Source organism: Halictus rubicundus, chromosome 1, assembly GCF_050948215.1.
Source record: "Halictus rubicundus isolate RS-2024b chromosome 1, iyHalRubi1_principal, whole genome shotgun sequence".
Taxonomy (NCBI): Eukaryota; Metazoa; Arthropoda; class Insecta; order Hymenoptera; family Halictidae; genus Halictus; species Halictus rubicundus.
Genome location: NC_135149.1, coordinates 29,882,281 through 29,903,103, shown reverse-complemented (window position 1 = coordinate 29,903,103; position 20,823 = coordinate 29,882,281). Strand labels below are relative to the sequence as shown.

Sequence of the window (20,823 nt, the reverse complement as noted above, 5' to 3'; positions counted from 1 at the left end):
TGCTGAATAAAATAACATAATTGTAATATTTAATTCTTCTTCGTTTGTATAATTAACAGTTGGAGATCTAAATGAATCGTGTCTACATATTATAAATCGCTCGATAAGAGGGATCTAAAACCTATAAAAAATGTACAATTTGAGGTAGAGATGTAGATAGGATGCACAAAAAAACTTTAAGTATAAATGATCAAGTTTTAAATACTGCTGAATCCTGACTACTCAATGTATGTTCTTACTCATCAGGTTTGTTTTATGAATAGCCAGCTAATTATTGGCAATAACATTGCTGGTCCGATAGTTTGGTGTAGGTTGCTGGAACCAGAACCAGTATTGCTACCAGAATCACCACTGCCAGAACCACCGCTACCAGAACCAGTATTGCTACCAGAATCACTACTGCCAGAACCACCGCTACCAGAAGCATTACTGGGTTTTTCATTATCTTTCGTGTAGTTGATCCTCCACTCAACACCTGGGTGCACAGGACTATGCTTCATAAAGTATTGCGAAAGCGTTTCTGCTGTAGTTACACCTGGAATAAAATATGAGGAATTGTTTACTAAAAAAGTAAATATAATTTACTGAAGGTGTTATCCTTAAGAAGATATGAATAGCATACCCAAAGGAAACGTTTTGAGATCCACAAACATACTATATCCATCACCACCAGCCTGCAGATAATCAGACATGAGCACCGTATAGGTCTCATTCTTTTTTAGTTCACTATACGACGGAATGCTGCAATTTGCACATTGCACCTGTGCTGACACCACCCTAGAATTCTTTGGTCTAGTCAAGTCATAGATCACCTGTAAGAGGACGCTTTGTTTAAAGAGTATTCTAGCTTTCAGCGAAACAATGCTGATGATCTTTTTTTGTACCTGAACACCCGAGACTTGTAAAAATGCACCAAACAAGTTTGTAGTAGTGTTTACTTCCAAGTTATAAACGCTCCATTCTAAAGCGGACAGCAACACCTTTCCAGTCATTTTTACCTTCAATATAGGATTCTGAAAAGGCAGCACGCTGAGAACATTCCCCATGGTAACTTTATCATCGTTGTCCCTGCTGATGGAAGTTCTGATAGTTCCACTATTCTGTAAAGCTATAGCTGCGTCCGTCCAGCCATCCTTGCTCCCATACTCCCGAGCATTGTAGTCGATCATGGAGTCGCTGATCAAGTTACCCAGATTGCATTCCACGCGTCTACAGACTTTGCTATCTCCTTGGAGGAGAACATGAGTCTTTCCAACAACTGTCTGGCTCACGTTGTCAATAGCTCCTCTCATTTCGTCAAGTTCTTGCAGAACGTCTTCTGCCTACAAATTGCAGCAATTACAGAAAACATTGAACAATTTATAAATTACTAAGGCGTAGCACCAACCTAACGATTTCGAACTCTAATTTTTGAAATTTTTCGGAGGAAGGGAAAACATTATTTAAAAATTCATATGCAGGTCCTTATTAGTTTCTTAACATACAAAAAATTTGTCATTTGTATTAAAAACGTTGGCAGTAGACGCTCTGGAGCGTGCAGAAATTTTTTTTTTTTATAGAAGACTTTGGGGCATGACAAATAATAACCGCAAAAGTTGATCTGGTACAAAAAACCGAAGTTTCTCTTCATTTTTATGTTAATAAGCTAGAGAAAAAAGTTCTTTATTAAATGTCGTGTAATAGTTTTGAACGGGATTTGTTGGGCATTAATTAATGATTAACATTTTTGGAAGGGCCTGTTCGATTTTCTAATGCCCATCATAATGTGTTATACAAGGAGAGAGAGAGAGAGAGAGAGAGAGAGAGAGAGAGAGAGAGAGAGAGAAAGAGAGATTGTGCGACAAGGATGAAGAAATATTCGTGCTACCAACTTTTCATTTCATTGCTGATCTCCCGATATCTACGCGCGATATATATATATATATATATCTCCCTATCCTTTCCATGTGTAAGACAAAGACAGCGATAGTATGCGACAAGGACAGAGGAGGACTCACTCGTGCCACCTCCTTTTTCGAGGAGATTCGAATCTCCTGGTAAGTAGTAGGCGCACACGCTGAGCGAGGAGGGGTCCAACAAGGACAGGTTTATGCGATCTATGATAGAGAAGGTATATCTATGATAGGAAATTAGAGTGCTCACGCTCGGGGTTTTAGTGTCCCACATTTCCTGCATCATCTTTTTAGCTTGGAACAGAACCTGCATCAACTTTTTAGCCTAGAACAGAACCTGCATCAACTTTTTAGCCTGGACCAGAACCTGCATCAACTTTTTAGCCTGGATCAGAACCTGCATCATCTTTTTAGCCTGTAATAGAACCTGCATCATCTTCTAGGCTGGATCAGTCTACATAGAAGACCCTATTTTAACATAGAAGTATCATCCACTAAAATCCCGGGCGTGAGCACTCTCATTTCCTCTCTGCCTAAACCTCATCTGTGGTTTGTCTATCAGCTTCAGCATTTTATCACGGATGGCGCCACCAAACATTTATGTCAATTTCAATGAACGTTGTCTTTTCTGCGATGTATTTGTGAATTTTTACAATCGCGTAAGCAAGTAAGAACTTGGACGTATCTGGAGATTATAGTTTTCTACGGAATTAATGTGAAATTAATGAGCAGTATTAATTATTTACGGAAGGTTGGCTCGTTATTCTGTCTGTAATGTGTAAGACAAAGAGAGTCGATTGTGCGACAACGATAGCGATAGTGCTGCCAGTGCCACCTACTCTCGAAACAGTATTTCATACGGCTCCTAATAGCTTCGGAGTCAGTTTCATATTAGGAATACATGATGTGTTTGGAGGTATTAGATAAGGAGAAATATATATGAACTCCTGTAGAGCGAGAGGAACAAACATATTCCATCTTCCAAACTCTTCCAACAGCTCTCAAGCCGACAGAAACCGACGATAAATTCTTCAAAACAATTAACTAACTTTCTGCCAACGATTTATGAACTCTTGGAATCAATAAATGTAAAATGGACCTTTAGCAACATTTACGTACGCATTTCAATCAGATTTCGTTCAAAATTGCTTAGTCATGAACTTATTAGTAGACTACGGATTTTATGCATTTATTTAAGTATGTGAATTTATCGTTTTCAGCTTTATACAATTTTTGAAGAAAACAGGAAATTTATCTGTGGCTTACAATTGACGAGGAAAATTTTTATTTTGCATAAGGATTATTATTATTATTACGACAACGTAATCTAACCACTAGCGACCACACTTTTTAAATTAATCGTGCATCACCTCCTCGGATGAAAATTATGCGAAATATACACATGGTAGAGCAGAGTTCCAGGAACACGTCTATATTTTTATTCGTCCGAAAAGTGCACTACTTGCGCCAAAAAAAAAAAAGAAAACCATTTCCTCTCGATTCGAACTTTCTCTTCTCTCATCGTTCTCGCGAAACGAGCCCTAATTTCGGTTAATCAAAGTAATTACCTGTTCGATGCTGCTGTCCACCAACACAGGGTTGCCCTTGATCTCGGTCACCTCGCCTTTAGGGTCAAACTTCACCGTGAAATTGCCGAGGTACTTGGTGTACGCGTACGCCTGGACCACGTACACCGATCTGCCGCTTTTCTGCACCACTTTCGTCGGATAGAGGCCCTCGGGTGTTTCCAAATCGGGTTGTTTGCCGTTGTAGAGAAAGGTGTTGGTGTGTCCTCCGATCACTATATCGATGTCCTCCACTTCCCGGGCGATTTTCTTATCGACCTCGAAGCCGGAGTGTCCGACAGCAATCAGGATGTTGATGCCTTGTTGCTTCAGCTTCTTCGCCTCTCTACGGACGCTCTCCACCTCGTCCAGGAAGATCACGTTATCCGTGACAGAGATGATTTTCGTCTCGGGTGTCAGGTACCCGATCACACCGATCTTCGTCCCTTGGACTTCCAGAACGGTGCTGTTCAACAACTTCGTGGCTGCTAGGTCCGGTTGCTTGCTCAGGTCCAGGTTCGCGGTGACTATGGGGAACGATGCGTTCTCCACGAAGGGTATCAGACCCTTCACACCGTCGTCGAACTCGTGGTTCCCTAAGCTCTGATCCGCAAAAAGCAAAACATACATTTTATCACGTCGAATAATCGCGAATAGCTAGGGGAAAGTAGCCTAACTTGGCTCCTGAATTAGACCATACTTGGTCAATAATTCATTGATCAATAAGTTTCACTTACTGCCTTTCAGCAACGTCATGCAATCGTATTGTACACATATACAGGGTGTTCATTTGAAAACTTTCCAGCCGAATACCTCGAAAAGTATGAAAGGGTGGTGTTATCAAGGTCATTTGAAGGTCAGATACCGCCCCCCCCCTCTTTCCCCTTCGAAATATGTACACCCTGTATATATAATACTAAGAAAAATATCTTTCGAGTGTACTAGCGTCGTTTTCGGACCGACGTCGAGTTACGTTCGCGGATTTTATGCGTTCACGACAAAAATGAGCAGATGCTTAGAACAGCGAAACCACTGAAAGAATTTTATTTTATTTTGCATCAAGATCCGCGATCTAGACGATTTCTCCGACACAATAAATTCGTTTCGTCCGGGCAGGACCTCCACGTTCGTGCTCAATAAATGAAAGTAGAAGCCCGGTGATCCAGACTTTCGATAAATTCGCGACTGATCAAGACCGAACGCCAATTTATTATGCGAAAACTCGAAACATTACGAAACGATATTTCCGACGTGTTAATTTATAGAGGCAATTCAAGTCCGAATATCGCTGGTCATCGTCGGCAATTTCTAGCCTAATCGCTGCCTAAATTGCCGACGATTCGCTGTCGCTCGGAGCGATCGAAATGCGCGTTGATTTGGCGACACCGCGAAAAAGTTCACGAGTCAACTACGTCGAACAATAATGACGCGATTTGGTCACGACTGGCACGCCGTAAAAGGACAATTACGAAACAAGAGGCACGAGACACAAATTAAATTCGCTACCGGCGTCACAGAGGCGTGCGACGTTCAAAATCTCGAAATTTATTTGAAGACAAATTAATTTTATATATTTAAAATAGTCGTACCCGGTACGATAATTCGGAAGTGCCGGAAGTGCTTCTTGTTAAATTGTTTTAATAATTAAGGTGATATTTCACATTTTAACAGCGAAGGCAGGCAGCGAAACAAACTGCTGGTGCGAACTTGTTAATATTAGAAGTTCTGTGTCAAAATGACTTGCCCCTAATTTTTTAGTTAGAAATTAATTAGAAATTAGAAATTCGTTTTCGTGAGAAAATTTTTTGATACACTTCGAAGCAGAGATTTAAACGAAACTGGTATGGAATCTAACAAAAGTGTAATTTTGTTGTTATTATAGGGCAATGCATGCCAGTTGCGTTTAATGCTTGGTGGAAGACGTTGAAATCGGTCAAGGGGCAACACGGTGGAGAAAAATTGAAAAGTTTGTGAACGTACCGTGGCATTCGGAGCCAACAGGTTCAGGAACTTGGCAACGATTTTCCATTTGTACACGTTGAACCACATGGATCCTTGATAGGTGTCCCCTGCGTTCAGGAAGATGCAAGGAACGGAGGATTGCCTCGCTTGTCGAATTAGGGTTGCTATTCTTGCGAACCCTCCGTAACATTTTCCCTGGCTCGCGTCCTTTTTCGAACAGATGCCGGATAAACGCGACGTCTGCTCGAATCTACCGGTCAAGAACACCTTTTGTACTAATTCGATTTCATTAGAAATGTCTGCATCACGCTATTCTCTGTACCATGCAAGTTTTTATCATTTTTTCATATAATAATATGAAAAGCATATAATAATATGGTAATAACCGCGGATTTTATGCATTTATGAAAAAAGTGAACAGGCGCAATTCAAAACGGCCGAGAGAATAAAACAATTTAAATATTATTTTCAACTTATTTAAAGAAATGTATGAACAATGTTTAGAGAAATGTATTTGGCGTCTGTGACTGGCAATTGCCGAAGAGAATGTTATTTCGTTTGAAAATCGGCAGTCTAATTATTACAAATAACGAAACCCCATTCGAGGAAATCCACTTCGTATACTACAACAATGGAGAATCGAGCAGAATTGAACGGTGTCTCATGTTACTACGAGACTGCAGATTTTCTGCATTGCGAGTGAAATTTGAAACAGCGAAAAGATTCAAAGACTTCGACAACCTGGATATATTATTTCAAATGAAGTAGGTGAAATTTGAAGCGGCAAAAAGATTCAAAGATTGTAAAAATACTGGATAGATTATTTTCAGAAAATAAACTGAGAAAATAAATTTTCAGAAGATAAATGCACACGGTTTCGCAATTCAATAACTACATGATTAAAAAGCTTTCGATCAGTCGGAGTCAGTCGATTTTATAATGAATTAAACACGAAGGCAGAAATTATTCAGAAAGAAGATTTATTGGCACAGTGAATGTTACTGAGATAGTGGTATTCCGATCGATACTCGAGGGATAAATAATGTTATCTTCTGGATCGTATCTCATCGATCATCAGACAACAAGGAATAAAACCGAACCGGAGGAATTAATTGGGCGTGTGATAAATCAGTCAAAAAAAAAAAAAAGAAAAATGGAGCGCAAAGTGTGCCGTCGAACAGGAAACTGTTTTTTTTATTTTTGACGCGAGAACAAGAATTAACATTAAACAGCTCGGCCGGGGGTCAATTAGCATCGGGCTGCTCGCAATTAGCGTTCGAAGCGTGGCAGAAACGGTACAACTGACTCAATATTGACTCGAATGTGTCGCAATTCTCGCTTATGTTGCCGGGGACTTTCTTTTTTCTGCTGTTTTACGCGTAATCGATTTGTTAAAATATATCGATGCGTGGATCTGACATTGCTGCTTTCACAGGGCGTATAACCGAAATCAGCTCGCGCGGTTCGAGCTCGTTTGTTTCATTTGCGTCCATGAGATCTGATCGCGGCCGCACGCACGCTGCCACGTGCACGGCACTTCGTATTAAACAAGTATGAATATTAATTTACCGGTACGATCTTATTCAGCTAAACGATTCTTATTTACAGCGATTTCTCTATATAGAATGTTTCACCTAACTCGAGCATCTAAGATATCTCGCTTGTTTTTTATAATAGAAAAAATGTCAGAGGAAAACATTATTTGGTTCAGGGGGGCTAATATTAGAATAAGAAAAAAAATTTGTTCAAGGTTATATTTTTTGAGATTCCAAGGTCATCGAAATTTTTTTAAATTGAATAATATATTTTTATTATCGCTATATGATAGCCGAGGTCCAGACGGATCCAACGACCTGTAATATTATGACCTCCACGTGACCTTGAGCACGAGAAATTCTTAAAAGTAGGACACTTGATGTAAATAGTGAAGTAACGATGACATGATTCCCCTAGGGTTTCAAGAAATGTTCTTGAACCTTGATTAATGACTGTAAACACGCTCACAATAAATTGTAAACACTGATGCAAATTCTTCTCGTTACGGTGACTCTAATCAGTACGTTCCAGAAATTCATCGGGATTTATTCGATTGTGAACGATAACGTGACTTCTCTGAACGGATGGTGTACAGTGATGCGGAAAAGATAGACATGTTTTTAGTTTATGGCGAGGCAAAAAATAATACAGTACAAGCATCTCAACTGTGCGCAGAAAAATATCCTGAGAGAAATCATTCTTCGAAGGTCATAATATTACAGGTCGTTGGATTCATATCGCGATCATATAGCGATAATAAAAATATATCATTCTATTCAAAAAACTTCAATGACCTTGAAATCTAAAAAAATATAACCTTGAACAAATTTTTTTGCCTATCATAATATTTGCTCCTCTGAACCAAGTAATATTTTCCTCTGCAATTTTTTCTATCATGAAAAACAAGCGAGATATTTTAGATGCTCGAGTTAGGTGAAACACCCTGTATATGTCGCCAAGGCCTGGATGATAAACGTCGCGGAATTATCCCCAGTACCGTGGGGTACACCGAGAGACCTCGGACACCATGGAGCGTAAACATAACACGACTCGGGTTATGTCTCCTGGACGATATATGTCGCTGGCAGGACCCGTGTCGTTGACAAATATCGAGAATTCACTGTACCTCAGTCTGTCACGATTCAACCGATTATATATGTAGAAACAAATCGACACACTTCCTTAAGAAACGTTAATTAATCATTCGAACCTCTTTCTATTATTTTCCAAATTTTGTTGCTTTTCTTTCTGTAAATGAAATAAATAATAAATTACCTGGCATGCATGTCGTTCGTGTGAACGATCCTGAGAGTGAGTCCTCCATCTTCATGGGAGACAGGATTACCGACAACCCCATAAGAGAGGCCCGCCGCGACGCAGCAAATTGAGATCCAAATCCTCAGCATTCTCGATCGACTTTTGTCCAATTTCCAAAGCTCCTTCGCTATCTCGCGTTGTTAGCAGTCAACTGGCAGAATGCGGTGTTAGTATTCAGCTGTTAACGATAACAACGAAAATAGAATCCGATGTCAGATTCATGGTGAATCAACGAATCGATTCGTGTCGCATGATTAGGTCATTCAAATTTCCTCGTTTCAAGTGTGAGAGTCAGTAAAAAATCTTACAGGCAACCAAACTTATATATCTTCAAGCTAATAAAATAAATCATTAGTTTCAATTCTCCAAAGGAAATTCCTAATCGTTGTACGCTCCTCCAAATTTTTTTCTAAGACGATACTTCACCCATTTTTGTTTTGTTCGTTAAACCAACAAAGTTATTTAAATCAGTAGGTTTCATTTATAACGTCACAGACCAAACAAATATATTTTATAACGCAAACAGTAGAAAGTTGAACACTTTGTAATACATGAAACAAGAAAATTAGTGGATTTTCATGCATTTCAATTTCTAAAGAGGGTCGGCAAACAAAATGAAGAAATGCGCGAACCAACTGGACAGCACTTGAGGAGCCAACATTTTGTTATTATTAAAAATGAATAAATGCAATTTAAAGCTGCAGAGAGATAGAAAGAATTTGAGAATATCAATTGATTGGTTTCAGCTTGTTAAAATCAATAATGCAAGAAATTTCTATTTCGCTCCTTATTTCTATTTCGCCGCTTTTTATAATTGATGCAAACATTTTTTATTTTGCATGCAAGTCTAGTGATGAGCCATTTGAGAGAGTCAAAAGGATCGTGCAGCGATATTTCTGTAGAAGACAACATGACAATTGCCGCGAATTTGAGGAGCACAAATCATTCGTGGAACCGGAAGTGGAGGAACCCAGGTCGAGGAATCTGTTGCGAAACTCGATGGCCGCTGCCAGCTGCCGCTGTGCGCAGAAGTCGCTGACATTAACGGAGCCCCGTGCCAGCAACCGACCACGCTTTTCCGATCGCATCGATCCAAATGAATGAACCTCGATCATGCTCGATTGCCGGCGACACGCGTCCAAACCACGCGTCGCCGCGCCGGCGGAATTTGAAACCTGGCCATGTAGTTTTCATAATTTTCGACACGGTTGCGATTTTTCTTTTTTTAAGATTCTTCATCAGTGGGAAACCTTCCATTGAAGTTTCGACTTTGATTCATTTCAACGGAACAATGAAAATTCCTGACCGAGTGAAAACACTTCTCATCGGATTTTAATTGCAAAGACGTGTCTTTGAGTTTGAGAAATGATTTACGGTATTTTCAAACGGCTCGCAATGATTGCGGAAAACGTTGAATTTGAGTTCGCCAGTTCACCGAAACGTTTTCGAATGCCATAACTCGTGTGCACGGTTTCCATGACGTTGCGTGACGAATATGTTCGCACATAATTGAAGTTCAACCGAGCACGATTGAACTGTGCACCAGTAAATTGAAAACGAATGACTCTAATACGCTGTAATTACGCGAAGCTGTAAGAAAACATTTTCAGGAATGTTTCCATCAGAATTATCTTATTATTACTTAGATTATTTATCAGATTTATTGTTAGATTCGGCGACGCTGAAGAGATTAAACGAATTTTCATCGATATTTAAGTATCGCTAGTTGCGGGACATTACAAAGCGTTCAGATAACGCAATTAGTGTTTTGTAAAGTCAGCAGGCAGGAGATATCAGTAAATTGCCAACCTGTATAACCGTCGAGATAAGAGCACGAAAACAATACGTATACGGAAAAAATGCACGTGTCATTGCAGTGTTCTGTTGGAAGCTCGGAGAACTCAAGGCTTTTTTACCGTGTAAAAATTATTACAACAATTACATCATCGACAACCTCCTGCGAGACACGTCACGGGTCGAAAGAGTGGACGTCAGGAAACGACGTGAGTTATTTGTAACAACTATATATAAGAAGCGATAAAAACACAATTGAAAAGTTCATGAATTATTCTGAGAGGAAATATCATTTTTTTCTGAAATGAAAGGCACACGATTTTGGAAACTAAGAAAGAGCTTTCCTCAAGCTTTCTTACATTTATTGCAATCTTTTGACATGATCGGAATTACGTTATAGAAAGGAGCACAATGCGTTGTAGACAGCGGACTTTATGCATTTATGACAAAAATGAGTACGCGTAACCTAATACAGTAGAGGAATTGGAAGAATTAGAGAAGAAGAATTATTAGAAGAATTTTAAAATACTGTTATATTATTTTCAGCCCATTAAACATATTAAGAAAGAAAATAAATTTCTATTTCACTCCAGTTTGTTGCAATACCGGTAGAAAATTTCTATTTTGCATAAAGATGTATAAAGATTGCATAAAAATCCGTGGTCTATAACATTCTTGGAAAATTACTTAAGAATTTCAGTACCCACGATGTAAAATAAAAATCGCAATGATTACTTGTAAATAATTACATTTGAAACAGTAGAAAACGGGGCGAAAATTCATTGTTAACAAACGTGTAATTGCTAAAGAATCTCAATGTACTGGCAAAAAGAAAATGGCAAAACAATTGTCACGTTCACTTGATAATTCAAGAATGTTAAGAAATATACGCTCGATTTAACATAAAAATCCAAGTAATCACAGAAATTACACATAATTATTAAGAATTCCAGTGCACTAGGAAAATCCATATTTAACAAACAAGTGATCACCAAAAAATTTCAATGCGCTCGAAGCGGTGCTAAAAATGGCAAGACAATCGATTGTCAAGAAGCGAGAACGATCTAGGGATTTCACCACGATCGAAGTGGCACAAAAATCTCTGAAATTAATGTAATTATTAGACTGCGGATTTTATGCATTTATGACAAAAATGGGTATTTTAAAACAGTTAAAACATTAGAAAAATTTTTAAACGCTGTTACATTTTTTTCTACCTATTAAACGTAATAAGAAAGAAAAAAAATTGCCATTTCATTTCAGTCTGTGGCAATTCAGGTGGAAAATTTTTATTTTGCATAAAGATCCGCGGTCTAGTAATTATGTAAATACGTTCAACGCGCTTCAAATACCACAAAAAAACAAAAAAAAAAAAAAACGGTAAGAAATCCCACTGCAAATGGCGGTAAAAATGGCAAGACAAGAAGCGAGAACGATCTAGGGATTACACTATGCTCGAAATGGCAGAAAAATCTCCGAAATTAATGTAATTATATAAATACTTTAAACGCGCATCAAATACCGCAAAAAAAAAAAACGGTAAGAAACCGCATCGAAAGTGGTAGTAAAAATGGCAAGACAAGAAGCGAGAATGATCTAAGGATTTCCCCACGCTCAAAGTGACACAAAAATCTCCGAAATTAATGTAATTATATAAATACTTTCAACGCGCTTCAAATACCAAAAAAAAAAAAAACAGTAAGAAAAGCCCACCGAAAATGGCGGTAAAAATGGCAAGACAAGAAGCGAGAATGATCTAAGGATTTCCCCACGCTTGAAGTGACACAAAAATCTCCAAAATCAATATAATTATATAAATACGTTCAACTTGCTTCAAATACCACAAAAAAAAAAAAAAAAAAAAAAACGGTAAGAAACCGCATCGAAAGTGGTGGTAAAAATGGCAAACAATCGATTCATGTGCAGGTGAGGATCTAAGGATTTCACACACACACATACACTCGGGGCGGCGTAAAAATCGCGGCAACTCGATATTCTGGTGCGTGCAATTACATCGGGGATAGTGTGGCGCAAAACAGCCGCGGCTTAATTATTATGACGTGTGGTGCATGTACATACGGTTTGCGAAACGTCGCCAAACATCACAGAACGTACGCGGGACGTACGAATCGTGTCTTCGCGCGGCCGCGGCCGATCCGCTCTAAAAATACGCGTGTGGCCGGCGCGAAAGATAGATGAAAAAGAGAGGATTCGCCGACAGTCTCGCGATGCCAATCGTGGCTGGCTTTGTCCCGGTCGTTTTTACCGACGAGATCGGCCGATTGCACAACGCGCGGATTTCGTTTGCTCGTGGAGATGACCAGCCCCGGCCGAGAACCGATTTTCACGAGCGACCAGCGTCGACTGAACAGATCGGCCGCTCGGGACCTCGAGCAGAGGCAACATGGTTGCGTTCGAACATGAGCGCGGTTCGCCACCGAGCGTGCCGTGGATCGTGGATGAAGCTTGATCGACAACGACATCGCCTCGATCTTATCGCGACGTATGTATTTTTGTGTACTTTCACCCGTTCCTCGACGGGGAATGACGTCACACAGCACGCGCACAGTGCGTCGACAAGGGGCGAAAATCAACAATTTAATAATTTATGTTTAACCCTTTGGGCCCGAGGCTGTTCTCACTCCAAAACGAAACATTTCTTCCGACCTAAAAATTAGCGGATTTTCATGCATTTCAATTTCTAAAGAGGTCGGCAAACGAAATGAAGAAATGCGCGAACCAACTGGACAGCACTTGAAGAGCCAACAATTTAGTATTATCAAAAATGAATAAGTGCAATTTAAAGCTGCAGAGAGATCAAGAGCAACAAGTTATTTAAATCAGTAGGTTTCATTTATAACGTCACAGACCAAACAAATATATTTTATAACGCAAACAGAAGAAAGTTGAACACTTTGTAATACATGAAACAAGAAAATTAGTGGATTTTCATGCATTTCAATTTCTAAAGAGGTCGGCAAACGAAATGAAGAAATGCGCGAACCAACTGGACAGCACTTGAAGAGCCAACAATTTAGTATTATCAAAAATGAATAAGTGCAATTTAAAGCTGCAGAGAGATCAAGAGCAACAAGTTATTTAAGTCAGTAGGTTTCATTTATAACGTCACAGACCAAACAAATATATTTTATAACGCAAACAGAAGAAAGTTGAACACTTTGTAATACATGAAACAAGAAAATTAGTGGATTTTCATGCATTTCAATTTCTAAAGAGGTCGGCAAACAAAATGAAGAAATGCGCGAACCAACTAGACAGCACTTGAAGAGTCAACATTTTATTATTATTAAAAATGAATAAGTGCAATTTAAAGCTGCAGAGAGATCAAAAACAACAAGTTATTTAAGTCAGTAGGTTTCATTTATAATGTCACAGACCAAACAAATATATTTTATAACGCAAACAGAAGAAAGTTAAACACTTTGTAATATATGAAACAAGAAAATTAGTGGATTTTCATGTGCATTTCAATTTCTAAAGAGGTCGGCAAACGAAATGAAGAAATGCGCGAACCAACTGGACAGCACTTGAAGAGCCAATAATTTAGTATTATCAAAAATGAATAAGTGCAATTTAAAGCTGCAGAGAGATCAAGAGCAACAAGTTATTTAAATCAGTAGGTTTCATTTATAATGTCACAGATCCAACAAATATATTTTATAACGCAAACAGAAGAAAGTTAAACACTTTGTAATATATGAAACAAGAAAATTAGTGGATTTTCATGCATTTCAATTTCTAAAGAGGTCGGCAAACGAAATGAAGAAATGCGCGAACCAACTGGACAGCACTTGAAGAGCCAACAATTTAGTATTATCAAAAATGAATAAGTGCAATTTAAAGCTGCAGAGAGATCAAGAGCAACAAGTTATTTAAGTCAGTAGGTTTCATTTATAACGTCGTTTTTTCACGATGTACATACGGAAATGGTGGAATTTGCTCGTACAATACTGGAAACGTTTAGTAATTTATTGAGTCAAACAAACGAATTTAATAACGTAAAAAATATTTTGAATAATGATACAGCAATATTTAGTGACCCCTATCGTCGCCGTTCGAGTGTTAAGGGTTAAAAGGTTCTCGCAAGTGTTCCCAGGTGTTTATTACAAAGGCAAGTAACGATGTAAGAATCAATAAACAGGTACAGTAAATTCTCATTACGAGTGTTACGAGTAAATTATTATCTTACCAGTAAATTCTTAGACGAAATCGGAAGAGATTCTAGCCGAGCGTCGCCATTGAAATACACAGGGCACGCTGGAAACCTAAGAGTTATATCCGTCTTCAAGCCATAAAAAACCTATGACCACTAAGCGCTAGTGACAAGAAGACTGAGAAAATTTCTAACGGAAAAAGAAAACGGACAGCGAAGCTCGAAAGCCTTTATTCTGATTAAAATGATACCGAACGCGATATATTAGGGGGACCCATAAGTAATCAATTATTTTGAAATCTAAAACAAACTTTGTAGTAAATTCAGGTTTTTATTTCTTATTGGATAATCTCCATCATTATCAAGGACAGTTTGCCATCTTTCCTGCAAATTTTCAATCCTTCCAATAATTTGAATATTTTCTTCGGGAATCTAAGTTACAGGATTTGCTGAGCGATGAAGAAACTATAAGAAAATCACTGCCCCCAAAGTACCATGAGAACATAATTCTAAAATTCCACGACTTTCCTCTGTTAAATTGTCATATTTTCAACAGTGAAGTTAATATTGCTTGTTTCTATTGTAAAGGCAGAGATGACGTCCGATTTTCAGTTTCTTTCTATATGCACAAATGTGAACACATTACCTATATAACTATAGGAACATTTTATAATTTTTAAAAGTCAATTGAGTTTTTTAAAGTAATTTTTAATTAATCTTTAATAATTTAATTTTTAAGAGAATTTTTAAAAGTAATTTCAATTGCGAACCGACAAGTCACCCCCAGTGACGTCATCTAATGTTAGATGGACCCATAAGTGATCAATTATTTTGAAATCTAAAACAAACTTTGTAGTAAATTCAGGTTTTTATTTCTTAATTTATTATATAATCTTCATCAATATAGTTTGCCATCTTTCCTGCAAATTTTCAATCCCCCTAAATAATGCTCCAGAGCTTCGTCATGCAATGACGAATATGATCCTCGGAAGGTACGGACGCCGCCATTTTATTACAGGGTTGTAAAAGAAAATTATACTGAGATTATAATCAGTGAAGAATTATAATTAGTGTCCAGATGATTTTGATATATCGAGTGAGTTCGAAAAAGTTTTTGATCTAGAAAAGGATTTTGGCTGTTCAGCAATTTGTTCGAGCAGTAGGCTGGATGTTGCTGAAGAAGGAATTTGGAGTGTTCAGTCGAACACAGAAAATCTTCTTGGAAATCCTTCTTAATCGAGTAACTAACTACTAAAATATTCACGGAGGCTATTCTGGGGGAGCAAACATAATTACAGCGTCAAATAGGGTGAAAAACGAGGTTGGCAGCTGTCAGCTGACCTATTCCTCTAGAGGGCAAAAAGGTCAGGTTCGAAACTATATTTTAGTCCCCGCTAATCCCGGTAAAGATTATATTAAGAACGTTTATCGCTCGATAACAATTGTTCTTTTACAGTAATTTCCTTCTATAGATAAGAATTGAATGATCGAGAAAATAGTGTTCTCCATCCAGGAATTCATCAAAGAAATTTCTGCCTTTGTTGCAATGCTAATCTCGAGTTCTGTGCTTATTTTTCTCGGCTAATTTCATTAGCGACTAATGGTTGAACATCGATTAAGAATTAACGGAGCAGCGAACGATTTTTATGAAAGATTCTTTTCATTTTTGATCGATGACAAGCATGAGGGTATGCGTTTCTGTCGCAACGCCCTTATCTGTCGAGTGATTTCAATGCTTCGCGTCCTCGCGGTAGAACGAGAGCAAAGAGTAGAAATTATGCTTCGTTCATTGCGAAACTGTTTATCCGATAGGTACAAATTGTTAACCACGACTAACAAAGTTGACAATCTAGAAATCGAGCCAAAGATACTACTTTTACACACTGGATATCTTTCGCTTGCAATTCGTTTGGCAAACGCGTCAAAAATTCGCTCGGAATCTGTCCCCGAATTTTCGTAAAACAAACAGCAACTGCAGTTCAACTTGTCATTGAAAAATAGATGTTCACGGTTCTGCATCATTAAGCGAAACACTGGAAAAACTAGTGTTCGTAACATAGGCTTTTTTTAATGAACCGGTTGTCAGCTGGCAGCGTAGGCGATAGAATTTGCATAACTTATTATCTGACGGTTTCTTTTCCTCGTTCGATATAAAAATCGTACTCGTGCTGATGAAATAGTAGCGATTTGCGTGACGAACCTGTTTCGAGTATCGATAACAGTATCGACTAGGAAAATCTTGGAGAATTCCATTCCAATGCGCGCAATTCCTCGGTTAATCGGCTTTGAAGCGATAAGAATACATGTTCACGCAAAAAACTATCTGAATTAATTAATCAGAAATCTCCGAGGCTGCCAGCTGTGCAAGTTAGAATTTTTTAGGCTATCAAGATCACAAAAAATGGCACTGCTAACGTCTCTTACAAGAAAATTTCATTTTCTACTATTTTAAAAGCATTCCAGATCTCATAGATTCTTATTTAGGCAAATTAATGGAAGCCGAAGGAGCTGCGAAAGAATTATCCTAGTTTTACAAAATGATAATTGTAAAAATATTTTCGTATTTTTGTTTAGCTCGGATCGTGTGTAATAGTGCTGCAAAATTGGGGACTATAATATTTTATGAAAAATGTTCACTTTTAATGGTTTCAACATCGCTTTGAGCCTTGTAGATTTTTATTTAGATAAATTAATGAAAGACGAAAGAGTTTCCAAAGAATTCCTCTAATTTTGCAAAATGATAATTGGAAAAAATATTTATGTATAGCTCGTGTATAATATTTTATGAAAAATCTTCACTTTTAACGGTTTCAAGAGCGCACTGAATCCTGCAGATTTTTATTTAAATAAATTAGTGAAAGACGAAGGAGTTCCAAAAGAATTCCCTCAATTTTCCAAAGTGACAATTGTAAAAATGTGCACTATTGTTGCAATACTGTGACCACAATATATCACCAAAAAGTTTCTCCTTTAATAATGTTAAAAGCGTTTTACAGATTTTTCTGTAGACGATTTAATGGAAAACGAAGGAGTATAAATCGAAATTTCGGAGCCATTCTTTCCCCAAGGTCGCGGCGTCTCTGAGGTTCCATGCAAATTCGTATTGCAGTTTCCCTCGGTTATTGCGAAAACCGACGTAAATTTTCGCAGATGATGTTTCCGTGACATGAATCGTGACCATGCACCAACCAGTTATGCTTGCAAATGTCATGAATATTAAACGCCCGTTCGGATTTCAAAGCCTCGCGCCGGTGGACCAGGAAAATTGAAACCAGGCCAATTGAGAAGTGATCGAGGTGATTCGCAAGTTTTCGCGGACCGAAATCGATCAAATTCCTGAAGACTCGAGGAAATGGAAAAACACAGCGTGGCGACGTCTTTGTTCTGGCTGGTTGACAATACCGGTCCTATATATCGCGATTTTGGCGATCTTCTCTGCGAGAGATGATCTGCATACAGGAGAAACTCCGACCACCTCGCGCATGATGCAAGGATGACCGTAAACGCGGTCTTTAATTCGCTAATAAATGCCACCGGCTTCCCAAGTGTTGCAATAAAGTTATGTAAACGCGTACCTCTACAATATGCACTCTCCGAAGGACCCGACTTTGTTTATTTGTTAGTATATGAATACACACGCGTTAACAGTTTGCTTTTGTTGACACCGTTGCCGAGATGTCGGACATAAAAGGAACCAGAAACGTTTCCAATTTTTTCTGATCAGGAAATATTTATCAGGTCAGTGCAAAAGACATGACTTTTTAAACGAGAGTAAGATTTATCCGAAAAAATATTTGTTAAAGGTGCTATTCTAATACTAAAACTAAATTTTTCTTTCCTCTTAGAATATTTTAATTTTCTGCATACGAAACTGATCCGATTTCCACATATAATATTTAAATGTTTAGCAATCTATTAAACACAAATTTTGTAATTTTTTAAAAATAATGCCACAACAATTTTTAGTGGCACTTCACTACGCAAGGGTTAACCCTTTGCACTCGAAGCCATTTTAACTCCAAAATGAAACATTTCTTTCGACCTAGAATATTTCCCTTCTATATATATTTTTTCATACTATATAAACGAACATGGTGCAATTTACTCGTACAATCCTGAAATGTTTAGTAATTTATTAAATACAAAGGAAGCAAATAATGTAAAAAATATTTTGAATAATGATACAGCAATTTTTAGTGGCGCCTTACAGTCGCCATTCGAGTGCTAAGGGTTAAAAAGGGCGGAAGGATTCGGTGTTCCTGTTTGCACAAATTTGAAAATCGTAGGAGCATCCATGAAAGTGTGAGGTTATTAATTGCATAAAGAATATTCTAGACTCTTCAGTGCACAAATTGTGTCTCCGAGTCTCTGAGAAAAATTGACGGCTCAAATATTAGGGGTACCCATAAGTAATCAATTATTTGCAAAGAATTTGTTTTGCATTTAGTTCTGTACCGATCGTTGAAACACACATTCTTTTACAGTTTTCGGTAAAGTAGCCTGTGTTCAAAATATTCTAATAATTTTTTTTACAACCCTGTAATAAAATGGCGGCGTCCGTACCTTCCGAGGATCATATTCGTCATTGCATGCTTTTTCATTTTCATGCGGGATTTAATGCAACGGTGACAACAAAGAAAATTTGCGATGTTTATGGAGATGTATTGAAGGTCAACAAGTGTCAACGTTGGTTCAGAAGGTTTGCTGCTGGTGATTATGATCTCTCTGACAGGCCTCGGACGACCAGTTGAGTTTGATAATGACACTCTAAAATCTCTAGTGGAAGCTGATCCAAAATTAAGTAAACAAGAATTATCGAGAAGCCTTGAGTCCACATGGTCAACTATACAATGGCACCTACACGAAATGGGAAAGGCATATAGGCAAGGAATATGAGTACCGCGTCAATTATCTGAGACCAACAAGAATATTCGTCGATCAATTTGCAATTCATTGCTATCCAGATTTCGTAGAGATCCATTTCTTAGCAGAATCGTTACCGGAGATGAAAAATGGATTCTTTATGACAACATAAAGCGTCCCAAGCAATGGCTTTCTGCAGATCAAACCGCAATATCAACCCCTAAACCTAGCTTATCGCTTAGAAAGGTGTTACTGTGCATTTGGTGGGACTGTCGTGGCATAATTCACTTTGAGTTGTTGAAATCTGGAGAAACAGTTACTGCTCAGTTGTATCGTCAGCAATTACAACGGCTGTATTCGGAACTATTGAAAAAGAGGGCATCTTTAGTCCACAGAAAAGGTGTAATACTGCAAATTGACAATGGCCGGCCCCATACAGCGAAACTCACTCAGGAAAAAATCAAAGAATTGCAATGGGAAGTTTTACCGCACCCCCGTACTCACCGGATATTGCTCCCTCTGATCTTTTCAGATCTCTGGAGCATTATTTAAGAAATAAAACATTCTGTAGAAGATGCAAGGAGGAACCCTGGATTTCTATGAGAGGGGGACTGAAAATTTGCAGGAAAGATGGCAAACTATAATGATGAAGATTATATAATAAATTAAGAAATAAAAAGCTGAATTTACTACAAAGTTTGTTTCAGATTTCAAAATAATTGATTACTTATGGGTCCCCCTAATAAATCATTGTTTTTCGTTTCTAGTACCGTGGTGCATCGAAACAGCAGTTTTATTGATAGCAGAAGAGGCCTTCTAATAAAAATCTGCAGAGAGGTCCTGCAGAATTTTCTGAAGAACTAAATTATCTTGAATCAAATGATTTTACTCACCCCCATTCGACAGGAATCGCGCCATTATTTTCACAGGACACAGTTCCTCGCCCCACGAGATATTGCCACTGCGAAAGACCCGTTCAGACTGAAGCGGTTAGGAGAAGATCCTGCGGAAGAAGCCGTGCGATCGTAACAGGCTCCTTTTGTTCCGAAATTCTTTCCGTCTCGCCCCACCCCTCCTTCTCATCCGTTTTTGCCTTCGGTTGGGCACCGCCGCCCTTGATCAATCGTTCCAGGAATCGCCTGTCCGTTGACTCTTCTTTTTACCGGCTCAGTACGCTCCTGGAAGCGTCCTCAACCTTGTAGATCTTCATTAAGAGAATATCTTCGAGGGCACCGTGGAAATTCGTTAACGTGCTTCTGTGCACCGTCGAGATCCGAGCATTTCTGTCTCTTACGAAATGCAGCCGTTGCGCCGATATCAGATAACCCAGAATCATTTCTGTGATCATGGTATCTTGCGCCCGCAGATAATGCGACACGAAATCGTGTCGAAAGCGATCGTCCGCCGCAATCGTCGGAAGATAACCTTCGCGCGAGCGATCGTAAAACAATTATTCCCCACGTTCTTACTGCATCTCGATTGTTTCTGTCGATGCTATTATTTCTCCATCGCTGCAAATCGCTTCGGCGATTAAGATAATTTTTTCCGACCGATAGCCGGTTTTTAATGATCACAGTGGAACCAATCTAATACTGAAAACTGGCAACTACGTGCTAGCTTAATTTTTAACACCTGTCCTACTCTTAGTAATGTTTATTTCGCAAAGATTCAGAATTTCCTTGCAATAAACAGTATCAACGATGGACATACAATCAAATAT

The 20,823-nt window shown here is 38.4% G+C and overlaps 2 protein-coding genes across 3 annotated transcripts in view; one reads left to right on the top strand and one right to left on the bottom strand.

The window, feature by feature from the left end:
• Window positions 1-14: 14 nt before the first annotated feature.
• On the bottom strand, window positions 15-20,134 carry LOC143360358 (protein 5NUC). 2 transcript variants are annotated; one of them, XM_076799129.1, is made up of 7 exons: window positions 19,997-20,134; window positions 8,231-8,450; window positions 5,438-5,669; window positions 3,461-4,060; window positions 885-1,322; window positions 623-812; window positions 15-535 (listed from the first exon to the last, which is right to left on the bottom strand). In XM_076799129.1, exons 2-7 carry the CDS (start codon window positions 8,359-8,361, stop codon window positions 243-245), a joined length of 1,884 nt encoding a protein of 627 aa, XP_076655244.1. In that variant the 5' UTR covers window positions 8,362-8,450; window positions 19,997-20,134; the 3' UTR covers window positions 15-242. The 2 variants fall into 2 exon arrangements, with proteins under 2 accessions (XP_076655244.1, XP_076655234.1); XM_076799119.1 differs by lacking the exon at window positions 19,997-20,134 and adding an exon at window positions 12,146-12,282.
• Window positions 12,261-20,823, top strand: part of LOC143360402 (apyrase) — a 25,811-nt gene continuing 17,248 nt past the window's right edge. The window contains exon 1 of the mRNA XM_076799196.1: window positions 12,261-12,569. Coding sequence (XP_076655311.1) covers window positions 12,262-12,569 — 308 coding nt within the window. The 5' untranslated portion in view covers window position 12,261. The remainder of the gene's footprint in view (window positions 12,570-20,823) is intronic.